A 12847-nucleotide genomic window follows, 5' to 3' on the forward strand; every position below is an offset into this window, starting at 1 on the left:
CGTACTTAACTGGTAAAATAATTTATCATGTGACTAGAATATTACGAGTTTAAGCTTGCAGAAATACAAAATGAACTTTTTGAACTACTACACACAGGAAAAGCTTATTGCTCTACATATTTTTCTTTTCAAGTACTTCATAGAATGATCGTTTACGCACTAATTAAGTACAACTAATAGACGACTTTTAATCTTTGAATCTAGTCGTCATTTTGTTCTAAAATTCAAAACTCATAAACGTAAAATCTCAAATTAATCTTTACCAATATCTATTGTCTGCTTGTCTAGTGTTACGGGCTCTCATGTCGCAGTCTAATGTGTCAACTGTTTGTAATTAAAAATTGAAAATGCAAGCAAAGATTGTCAATTACAATCACACGTTTGGTTTTAAGAGATTAAAATAGACAAGAGAGAGATGCATTTAATTCATAATTTATCTCACTAATGAATATATTATATGGTGGGTATATGAATCTAAAAAATATAGTTATATTTAACTATTCCCCTCTATATTATATACATGTTACTTATTTTATATTATTTCAAACATGATTTGACATATTATCAGTTAAAGCTATTTATTTTTTAAATAATCATTTTAGGAAATATTTCTCATAATAATAATAAGTTAAAAAGCATTTAACTTTATTTCCGTGAAAGAAGAGATAAGATTTCTCAAAGAAGAGAATAATTTTGAGTGTCCCACTAGTATATTGCCCATGCAACTTAGGGGGTTTAGAGTCATGAGTATACAGATATTACTATATTATATAATTTCTCATTTATATTATGATGACTAGTTTGATTTTATTTTATTTTATTTCATTTCTAGTGATTGATGGTAACGTACTACCGTATTAATTAAACATAACTAAATTATAGTAGTAGTAATTTTTGAGGAACCCGACATCATGTTTTATAAATGACTTCCACTAACTTTGATCTGATTTTGATGGGACAATAATTCTCAATGTCAGATTTTCTTTGAGTAAAATAAAAAGGCATAACACATACTTCTCCGTCCTAGTTTATACGACTCGTTAATCTTTTAAATTTATCTAAACAAATTAATATATTTCTATGTTTATTAATTATTTAATCATAAAATACTTAGCCATATCGATAGTTCCATAAGTCATTCTTTTTCTCTTAAACTACATAATACAAAATGGGACAAAGGGAGTAATTAGACATTCAAACTTGATTAGGCAGACAACTTTGAAAGTGTCATATATTTTAATTTGGTTTCAACTGACTACTGAACTCTCTAATACATTCATTTTCATTGTGTTTTGTGGACACCAATGGTGACGTGATATACGTAAATTCTAGAGTGTTCAAGTGAATAGAAAATGTCTAGAAGTAATACTCCAAGTTGAAGTGTGTGTATAATTAGTTGTTGAGGTCAAGTTAGGATTTATATCTACGTATTATGCTTAAGAAAAAAGGATGAAAGGCATTTAATTTTGAATTAAAAACTCGCAACTCCATCATTTACATTTACCTAAATATTCGGCCTCTGTAACTTTCAAATAATTATTATGTGAACTTGTTTCCACCTAACTGAGTGAGTATTTTTCAGTCGAGTCTAGTCTAGTTTAGTACTCCTACGTAGTAGTACTAAGCAACAAAACATTAAAAGGCCATTTTCCTGCAGGAATTAAAGAAAGTTAATTTTGACATATAATACATTGTACAATGTTTTTGGTTGGAGGGGTTAGAAAATAATTAATGCAACATTTTCATTGCTATACAAAAAAAATATAGATACCCCATAAATTTAATGTGCTTGAGGAGATTATTTTATCTTATTTTTCTATGTTACTATACCTTCTTTCACTTGGGTTAATTTTTTTATCCCCAACTTCTTGAGTTGGTGGTCTACTGCAAATTAAAGTGTCTATCTACCTCTAGAGTAACGCTCGCATACACAGTATTCTTCGCCCATCAAATTAAATTTTTGAAATTATACTAAATATGTTGTTTAACGTCGAGTAGTTCTGTGAGAATTGGTAAGTGTAGGAAAGTGAAACCCTACTCAAAAATGTAAAAGGGAAAGTCACTATGAATAGGGATAGAGACTAGACAAGAATGATTGGACGTTAACCACTTCCTCAGCAATCTAAAGTGATCGATATCCCCACATATATATTACTATATGCTAGCTAAATGATTTTATTATAAAGAATTACCTGACATGCACGAAAGCACTGACCCCCAAATATAATTACTGAAAAAAGAAGAAATACTCCATTGGTTACCTTTCTTTGTTCACTGTTTTCATACACAAAATTTTAGGCATGATAAGTTAGGCCCCTTTCTTGGACTTGCCGACTTTGCCTATGCTTTAGGCTACTGTACACAAATTCGGTTCATTTGAAAGAAAAAAAACATACATAAATAAAGTGTTCATATAATTTGATCTATCTTCCGGGTGTGCATTGACTCAAATTTGTATAGAGTTAGAAAAAGTAAATATACACATCGTACCGTACGCATTTTATTTCATAGAATGAGTATATCTACTTGATTTATTTTATACAAATTTAAATATCTACTCATGCACTACACCCAAAATTTTATGGGTATAGATACTAGTTGGGTTTAAGTTATAAGGACATACTTATAAGTTATGTCTTTGAGAAATATTGGGGAAACAACAAGAAACTACAATCTAGCGAAAAAACTAATCTCAGTCTTCATTAAATTTTAAAAATAAATTCTAAAATTCATGCCAAGAATGCCATCGAAACCGTCTTATCTACTTTCACAAAGTAGGAACAAAACTCAATACACATAACCCATCTTAGACTCCATTTATGAAATTATACTAACTATATTGTTGCTAACTTGCTATTCAACGACTCACAGTGGAGTTAAACAAAATGACTACATTAATCGAGGGATGCATGTGACGGTCGGCCCATTTCTAGTTCTCGACTTCTAAAGTCCAAATGTTTGAATAAGCAACAAAGAGTAGAAACAGTGAAAAGTAGCCATATTGTCATGGAGTTTTAAGAAGGTTTCAGATTCCAAAGGTAAAACTCCAAGATAATAATGTCCTGAAATTGCACCTAAAGAGTTTAAAGTTGGCTATTTGTGAATTATCACAACGGAAATTAGTCCGACACTAATACGGACTGTCGAATTATAAGAATGTCAAGTTCACTAAATCCAACGGAAAGAATATTCATCTAACCTGCATTGGCATGTAGTCCTTAAAATATACTTCTTCAACGATGGACAAGCTTGCAGTTACTCAATTCGACTGCAGATAACATGAAGCTAAGATATCCAATTATTAACGCATTGACACTTTCAGGATCCAAGACCAAAACTTTTTATCTCACATTTCACAAATGAACAGAAGTAAATATTATCTGGAGGAAAAAAGCATGTCCCCAGATATTGTACTTGCTCTAGGGTGTAACATCATCAAATATAGAATACAACACTGAAATCTTCGAGCCACTACTGATAAATAGGTTTTTTCACTTCATAAAGTTGAAAAACCTCTAGCTATTCTCATTGTATAGCTCATTCTTCAATAGTAATACCTGGCACATGCATCCTTCCAGATCGGCATATAGAACTAGCAGCGCCACTATCTGGCTCAATCAAGTCTTCAATGGAGCCTTCTTTTCACGGTCAGATATACGAGAAGGAGCATTAGAATGTGATTTGAATCGGCCTCTACCTCCTCCATCTTCCTTCTCCTGCATAACGTAAACTATTTGTGAGCATCACAGGCATCAACTTTCTCTGGAACACCTAGTTTGATGACATTGGCACCAAACTACACCTCTATACATCTTAACCTTAGCTGTCCTAACTACCTCATCCTGGGTGCTTTGGTCGATAAGACCACTCATACTTCTGTGACACAAATTCCTATGCAATTAGACTAGAAAGAAGCTAATGGCATTGCATGTTGCCTGAAGAAATGCCAAATCACCATATGATCATGAAGCTTATACACCTGTGAATATGATGGCCAGAAGAAATAGCTCGATATGCCAGAGCTGATAACATTGTTGATGGAGAGCAAATGTGAAAAGCACAAGCAGAAATCCTTTACCTTTTTCTTAACAATCTGCACCACATCTTCATCCTCAAGCATTTGAGCAAGGCCACAATGCTGGGGGGAGTGCCTTGCACTAGTACCCCAAACCAACACATACTTCACATCCTTAACAAGACTCCGATGTATGTGATTACAAAAATCTTCTACCGTACAGCCACCTCTATCCTAAAATCATTAACAACAAAGAAGATGCATCAACACAATTAGAGAAAAGTAATGAGCAGGAAATTAATTCTTTCCCTCTGTGGGGGTTCTCAAGTTACTATTTTTAACATGAAACCATCTCCACCAATCTATGATCAGTGAATGAAATTTCTAGAGCAACCAAGCATGGAAAAAAAAAGAAGAGAATCTTCAAGCATGATCTGCAACATAACATACAGCAGAAAGCACCACTGGATCTGTGAAGTCTGGTTGCTGGCCTTGAGGCTTTGTGTAAACTCTGACAAGACCCATCGCTTCCCACATTTTTGCAAGCAATCTATCCAGATTCAGCTGTATCATAAAAATAAATGCAAACATTAACTATATAGACAATGCAGGAAACTTCTAAAGAGCATGTCAGTATGTAGAGATCGTTTGCCAAATTCAAAAATCAGAGGTAGTGAACCCGTTATTCAAAAGCCATGTCCGAATCACGCAACGGAAAACAAAGTAAATCTTTTCTGTTCCATCATCAAGATCAAAAACCAACTTGAAAGTATCTTAGTGACCATAAGAGTGTTCTTATTTGCAGAAGGATAAACTACAGGTAAGAAGATTCTCCTGGTCAAACCAAGTTTTGGAAATTCTCCAGAGCCACGCAAAAGAAAGACTTCATATACTATCATGAGCTGCATTTAACTTTATGCGCACCCAATATGTTATTTGATCTTGGAACCAATATATATGTTTGCAAATGTCCAAAAACGACGAATTATAATGATAGTAGTACCTTGACACAAAATTAGATAAGAGCAATGAGCTTATGGGTCACCAAAACATGCTATAGCTCAACTCATCAGCTAATGAATCTCACAAATTTTGAAATACCTTCATGTTGCAGCTGATGACAACGGAGTTTGGCTGTCTGGCTAATCTGTCTACATCATCAATACCAACAACATCTATCTTGTTGTAGACATATATGCACTTCATGTATTTACGATTGCCCTCAATAACATCAATAAGGTCATCCACTGTGGCATCTTCACGAAATAACACCTAAAAAGGTGAACAAAAAGACAATAAGGTAGAGAAATAAAGCAGAAGAAAAAAAATTCAAACTGGAGTTTCTCAATGATAAAAATCCCACGTTCTACAATACCTCAGCATTGTGGATCTTGTATTCATGCAGAATTTGATAGCATAGCTTCTCATCCACATGTGTCAGATGCAGAGTGCTATTGAAAGAAATTCCACCAGTCTTTTTCTTCTTGAAGTATATCTGCAACCATTGCACAATTTAAGTTAAGCCCTGACAATCAATCTGGTCCATCGGAAGATACACAACCAATGATGGCATGGATTTTAAATTAAACATTTTAAATACCACGAAAAAGTCTCTTCTAGACAGAAATATTGTGAGAAGAACATTTTCTAGCTAACTACTTTAAGGACAGGAAGTAGCCAAGGTCTATATAAGTGCAATAATAATATGGCAGGCTAGTAGTGTGAATAAGCTATCAACTATTGAGAAGAACTTCTAGAAACACGTGGAAGTCAATGGAATCAGAAAAACAGATAGAGAAAATGAGACAAATGAATATATATATGTTATCAGAACTAGGACACAGAAACGCAATATGAATAACATAGCATAACGGATCACCTGAGGAGGTTTCTTGTTTAGTCGCAGGCCCACCGCTTCCAGCTCCTTTGTCAATATTTGCCGATGGCCTTCACTCTGATGTTGTATATTTAATTAAGACTCGAGTGAATCAAAGAAAAAAAGAAAGCATAAGCTAACAGAAAGTCTGGACAGAGAGATGACTTAATTCTAAATTCGATTTAACATGTAATGAAACATTGATATTCTTCGAGATTAATGCTGGAAATGAGAATATAAACCTAAATGAACTCTTCTTTTATCATTTTCCATTTTTTGGTACCATGTGTGCAGTGTGCCTTCTTTTTCTGTTTCTTCTCTATACCACTGAGATCAGAGAACAATATGTACTATGTTTTTTGGGTCATATACTATTATGTTGTTTGTAATTTTTTCTGTATTTGCAAGCGTAATTAGTTTTTTAATAGGTGAGAGCATATATAGAGGGATCATCCCCAGGTGTTCACCAGCTGAGAAACAGACCGACTTCATTTCTTTTAGTTATTTTTTTTTGAATGACACTTTCACCTTCAACTCTGGCCGTGCCAACTCAGCCCAAGCTCGACTCTGCTACAAGGATTGAGGCGGGCTCAGAGCAGCTTAATTTAGTACAGCCTGAGCTTGGGTGGGGCTGAGGTGCAATTGTAACCAAAAAAAATATGACCAAAAGAGGATAAAAATAAACCTCAACAGGCACAATGATCATCACTTACTTTTGAAGCATCGAGAACCATTAATACAATGTCCGCTGACTTAGAAACAGCAATGACCTGTTCAAAATGACTATTGTTCAGAGATTGTAGCGCCAGCAACTATACAAGTTACAACATAAATTGTTTGTCAATTTGCTAAAGCCATCTTCAATGTACCTGCCTACCACGACCCTTGCCTTCAGATGCACCTTCAATGATTCCCGGAAGATCAAGCAATTGTATTTTAGTATCATTGTAATGGATTATACCAGGGATGCAAGTAAGTGTTGTGAACTCATATGATGCAGCTTCAGAATGTGTTCCTGTCAACATTGTAAGGAGTGTAGACTTTCCCACACTAACACAAAGAAAAACCAAAGAAGGTTAATAGCCTATCTGGACAAACTTTTGAAATGTCTACAAGAATGGTGAAAAGATAAAATAAAGAACACTTATTTAACATGCTTTTGAAATCTCTCCTTATTTTGCAAGCTTTTTAAATCTCTCCCTTTTTAATGACAACATGTAGGTGCTTTCCGGCTCAAACGGGTGGGGGCTTTCTATTTGCTTGCAATGCCTGTAGTAAGCCTTTAGTTAGAAGTAGAACTGCAGAAGTAGAGGGCCCCGTTTGCCCCACACTTACAATGAGACAAGTGAATTTGCAAGCTTACCCAACCTATTTTAGTTTTAAAATCCCAAGTGGACAAATCAAAATCTTGAGATGAATAATTGGAACCATAGTTGTGAATCTCGATCTAAAGGCTTTTTGTTGAACTAGATACAAGGAGGGGGGAGTATGGAAAGATAAAATATGGAACCTAATAGAAATGTAGATAATGTAAATAGATTGTGTTGCATGATTTCTTTGTGTGTTCTTAAAGTTTAGGGCAAGACTTGATAACAAACACCACCACAGGTCAATGTGGTGGTCACTGGTCCACCACAAAGCTGCTGTATAAAGGGAGGTAGAATTCCAAACCTTTTCTCTCGAGCATACCATTACCAAAAACTATACGTCACTTTGGATACATGCTCATAGCCAAAGTCAACCAAAAAAAAAGAGCTTGGACTCTTTTCTTTTAGTTCCACTGAAACTTATTGGTGTTAAATTTAAGAGTTGTTAAACTAAGTCAGGAGTTACAAATCATAACATGCAAGCTTATTTATCTATTTAGAGAATATTTATCTTTTAATGATGCCCATATCTTATTGAAATTAGACAAATTTATTACCAGAAAATAAGTGTTTAACCAATCTTTGTGAGCCAATTTTCTAATAGATTAATAGGTGCCAACTTATATGCATATTCTTTTCGTAAGTTATCACTTAGAAACGCTTCTTCAAAAGAATATTGGCCAAACACAAACTACTAACGAAAGCAGCTCTCAAACAAGTTAACCAAATACTACGACACCATGGAGCATGTAGTTAAGGCAAGTGCAGACTGAAATAGTCTGCCTCACTACCACATAGGATCAGTTATTATGTCTTAGTTTAAAATCATGCCCAGTTCTCCTCGCCTAAAAATATAAGAAAGGGGGCATTAGTAAAATGGCTAAATGATGAGGATCAACCTTCTACTCCCATTACCAAACTGGGCGCACTTACAAGGTCACTAAAAGTCACCAAGATTCAGATTAAGTTAACACTATTTATATGTTCTTCCATACTAAATCTCATGTCAAAGAGCATCAGGCATCAGCATCTTAAGTTACTAAAGTTCAATATATCTTACCAAGGAAGGAAATCAAAAACTATAAGAAGTGATCAAAAGCAAGTAATGATTCAATTACATAAACACATCAGAAGTCGGAACTATGAGTATATCAAATGCTTTGGAAATTGTTCTGCCTGATGACAATTCAACTTTTATGACTGGCCAAAAATCACGAAAAAGGGGAAATGACAAACCTTGGAAATCCTATCAGTGCAACACGTCCATGGCCAAATTTTGTAACTTCGAAACCTTCTCCAGCACCACTAGAACCCTATTTCACAGACATAATCAGGAAGTTATTGCTTGGTCTATCAGAAAAACACAAGAACATGAGAAAAGGTGGTCGCCACTGGAAAAAATAATTAGTACAGCACAACTATTTTTTGTTGATATGGTAATATAGGACACAATTATATCATGGGAACTCCATGAGACTAAGATAACAGAAAATTGACCCCTCCCAATTAACAGTTAAAATACAAAAAAGACATACTTTGGGGGGCTCTAACAATCGTGTCCTCAGCTTTGCTATCTTAGCCTTCAGCTGACCCAAATGATATTCTGCATGACAATTGAAGTCAATTATTAAGCTTCTGAAGACAATATTTGGGGAAAAGTTCAACAAACAGAGAGGAGTTCACTAAAGATCCTCAATCACAAAGGAATTAAGAGCATAAGAATGGATCTCCAAGGAACTCCAAGAAATGTAACAAATAATTTTCTTTTGAGTATAAGTCATATGCACTGTCGGTGTAAAACAAATATTTATACAATCATGTAACTTAGAAGGAAATGACAGGTGCTTCTTGATAGAGATCAATTTATAACCTTCAAGAAATAGAAAACAACCTTCTATAATAAGTAAATATATACTTGTGACGCCCCTGACAGAGGCAAGTGACAGTTCAAGCAGGATTGGCACGCTTTTAGGTTGGCAAGCTTTGGAAGATAAGGTGCACATTACACCTTGGGTGAATCCCACAGAGAGGAAAGTGAAGAGTTTTATAAAGCACAAATCAAGTTCACATGGTACGCGCACTTTTGAGGCTAGATGTGGCGTAGCCCAAACAGACAAATTTGTGCCGCCCTAGGCCCATAACAGACAATAAGTGCTACGGACTTAGGTCATGATAATACTGACAAGTGTAAGAAAATCTTTACATTGTCCAAGCATACAGCTTAAGCTATTTTCTTCTATATATAAGACGAAAATGTAACAAATAGTTGAGTCACAAACAAATATAATCCTGTGCTAATTGGCAAAGGGTGATCTCTTTTGACAACATTCCAGCTTTGAAATCTCGTTTCTGAATTTTGAATATCCAGTGGTGCCCCATTAAAGAAGATGGTGTCCTTTTTAGGACTAAAAACTCTATAGTTCTAATCTACCAATGTTGAACAGACTCTAAGTAGGCTTTCTGAGTGTCTATGTTGATTAATGTGCACTAAGACTGAGAGGCTATGAGGATTCATTGATGGTGATGCCTAATGGGGCTTCAGTAACAATAATAGCATTTCTTGTCTGAATTATAGCTTAAACTCTAAGTGAAACCAACATTATAAGCCAGTAGTATAAGACACAACCTACAGGTACAATAAATGCTTTAGTGATGAGACTATGGAAGTTACCAGTTGCTTTATTTTTCTGGGTACGAGACATCTCGGCTTCAATTTCTTTGATCCTCTCTACGATCCCCATCGTTCTCTAGTTTATCTGCATAAAACATATAGAAGAGAAAAGATCAAGTTCAGTCCAATAAACAGTCCCATGACAAAAGTGATGCTCAAGAAAAGTACACACAACCGAACAACTAATTTTTTAAGGAAAAAAAAAAGTTGCAGTGAAAAGACTGACAAGCAGAACAAGGAAGGCAGACCTATAGGTCGTTCGTGTCACATGTATAATGTATTTAAGAAATGGAACTAATGCAGAGGAAAATAGTAGGAGAAATGGTTTTCTGTGCTATAATGAACTATAATTATAAGCAGTAAAAGTTCAAAAAAAAATCCCAAGGACACGGGTTGGGAATTAAATGGGACTTGTTATGTTTTAACTTCCACTTGAAACCACCAAACAGAAAATGTTCGAAAACGAGGAGTGAGCATAAAGTGGATAGACATATCATACAAATAGATAAAAGAAATCAAACAATAGGCGATAGTAATGGAGTATCAAACTGTGAGGCCACTCTAGACTCTTAGTACATATAGATTGGAAAAATTGGAGGCAAGTAAAAGCAGAAATTAACCAATACTTACACAAAAAATGAGTTGTGCGATTAATACTCTTCATACTCAAATCTTAGTGTTATTAAAGATGTCAACTAGCAAATAAACTAACATACTAACATTAACCTACGGGCTCATTGGGATATACCGATTCGATTTGACCTCCTTCTTTTTTTTTTTAATAAATTCCACTCAGCTAGAAAAGCTCAATTCAGAATACGAGACAGTACGCTTAAGTCAATGCGTGATTCAGCAGAATATTTAACAAAGAGAAAACAATAGGAATGGAATTGTGCATAAACTAAGCAGTTTTATGAACTTAAACAGCTCTTACTTCTAACAACGCAGCTCAATTGAGATTCCGGCGGCCGGCCGCTGGATTCTGCTTCTCCGCCGATTGAGTAAGTTGGAAGTAAAAGATAGCAGAAGAAGAGCAGCCGTTCGCCGACGACGAGGAGGGTTCAGAATGAAGAATACCTCAACTTGGAGCCCTCATTTTTAATTTTTACTTTATACACTTCTATTTCGCGACAGTAAGAAATATTTACATTAATTTCATTTATTCAAAAAATAAATAAATAAAGACAAATTATTGATAATCTAGTAATGATAGTAATTGACGTTGTTGTATACTACTAAAAAAAATACATATTAGAGTGGTTTGATTTAAAATTATAATCCTTAAAATAGTTCTATCCAAAATTCGATAAGGAATAAAATAAGTCATTCAGAATTAAATTTAAAATAAAATTTATTTTATAACGATGTGCCTCATTCTTAATTTCGAGATATTCCATCTTTATCTCATGTAACAAGCAAATACAACATACAGATTGCATATTTCAAAAACATGTTCGCATTTATATTTTTTTTAAGCTTCCCAGACACACTGCATAAATGTCCCATTTTATAAGATAAGTAGTAAAATTTTATATTCCAAACAATAATTTATAACTTCAACATCACCATGCCATTTCTTGTTTATTATATACTCCCTTTGCTACAATTTAATAATTTTGAGTGCATATATCCAACGAGCATATGATCAAACATATTAACCTTTACAATTCGTTCTCTCCTATTCATGCACATTTGAGTTTGGAAGATATACCAATTTCCATCTTATAAAAGAGCAATGACTACCTGAGGAGCGATGAATTTATTTTATTGCATAAGATCTGAACACACTTTATCATCTCCGGACCTAGGCATATATGTGTGCACACTTCACACTGGATATATTGTTGAAGTGATTTGGTGATGAGACCTCATCATTGAGACTTGAGAGTCTGGACATCCATCATAACTGATTTTAAAAACTAGGTTGCCATAAGCTAATGCTGTCTTCTGATGTGAGAAGGAAAATAAAATTGCTCTCGACTTCGCGACCTTGAATTAAAAGCTACCAAGGTGTGTACAAAAGGTTGAATCACACAAAAAGTAGCATTAGCACATGAAATATAATGCTTAGTGAACTGTTTGCCAATAACCATCGGGCTTATTCCAAAAAAACAAACCTTTCTATGATGTTGAAATTACAGGAATCCAGACCTAGCTTCATGTACACTTCTATCGCTACTACTATGTCCACTTGACTTGCACGCACTAAGAACTGGCGGGATCTGACCTTGCATATCAGCAAGCTCTCTCACACGCGAGAGAATTGGCGCAGGGATCGGAACTGAAGCCTGTTTCCGGGAATTCAGAATCTGCACCATCACAAACACGAAGTTAAGAAGGATACCACGATCAGTCCCATAGTTTCCACAAAAAAAAAAAAGAAAAAAAAAAAGGAGGGAGGGGGGCAGCTAATTTGCTCAAACTCAGGTGCAGATGTCCGATACGGGTGTGGATCTCTAGAGGTCAGATCCTCGATGATCTAAATTTATGATTCGGGGATATGGGTTAATGTATGGATACGGGCGCGGGGACTTGGCTTAAAATAATTCAAATATCTAAAAGCAGAGTTATTAAACCTAAATTATGAGATATTATGTGGAAAAGTTTGGGAGAATATTGATGCAGAGGAGAATCTGGAAGTAGTTAAAAGGAAAGGGAGTGACAATAGAAATTTATAAGCTTATTCCATGTTCTTCAATTTCACTTAAGTTTTTTATTACAGAAATCATTGAAGCTTTCCAAAATTTCTCCCTCCAATTAGGTCAAAGTAGCCAAAACCGGTCGACCAAAACACGAATCCCACAACCACGTTGTCTCGACACGGGTGCGGCACCAAAAGTGAAGAGCCCATGCAACTTAGATCTTCGGATAGTTAACAAATATAGAAACAAAGCCCACCAGCTCCCCCCCCCCCCCCC

At 35.0% G+C, this 12847-nt stretch overlaps 2 protein-coding genes across 6 annotated transcripts in view; both read right to left on the reverse strand.

The window, feature by feature from the left end:
• Positions 1 to 3324: 3324 nt before the first annotated feature.
• Positions 3325 to 11809, reverse strand: LOC107014426 (developmentally-regulated G-protein 1-like). 2 transcript variants are annotated; one of them, XM_027915958.1, is made up of 12 exons: positions 11673 to 11809; positions 9930 to 10014; positions 8794 to 8861; positions 8495 to 8571; positions 6761 to 6941; positions 6605 to 6661; positions 5895 to 5969; positions 5391 to 5510; positions 5117 to 5287; positions 4466 to 4579; positions 4079 to 4249; positions 3325 to 3716 (listed from the first exon to the last, which is right to left on the reverse strand). In XM_027915958.1, the coding sequence occupies exons 2-12, from the start codon at positions 9997 to 9999 to the stop codon at positions 3618 to 3620; spliced, it is 1203 nt and encodes a 400-aa protein (XP_027771759.1). In that variant the 5' UTR covers positions 10000 to 10014; positions 11673 to 11809; the 3' UTR covers positions 3325 to 3617. The 2 variants fall into 2 exon arrangements, with proteins under 2 accessions (XP_027771759.1, XP_015069818.1); XM_015214332.2 differs by lacking the exon at positions 11673 to 11809 and adding an exon at positions 10864 to 11031.
• Positions 11810 to 11894: 85 nt separating this feature from the next.
• The window catches only part of LOC107014425, a 6708-nt gene continuing 5755 nt past the window's right edge, over positions 11895 to 12847 (reverse strand). For 3 of the 4 annotated variants that reach the window (XM_015214329.2, XM_027915957.1, XM_015214331.2), the window contains one exon: positions 11954 to 12238. In XM_015214329.2, the coding sequence (XP_015069815.1) occupies positions 12065 to 12238 (174 nt within the window). In that variant the 3' untranslated portion in view covers positions 11954 to 12064. Of the gene's footprint in view, positions 12239 to 12847 lie in introns of all 4 variants that reach the window. The other variant, XM_015214330.2, reaches the window with a different exon arrangement.

This window comes from Solanum pennellii, chromosome 3 (assembly GCF_001406875.1).
Source record: "Solanum pennellii chromosome 3, SPENNV200".
In the NCBI taxonomy this organism is placed as follows: domain Eukaryota; kingdom Viridiplantae; phylum Streptophyta; class Magnoliopsida; order Solanales; family Solanaceae; genus Solanum; species Solanum pennellii.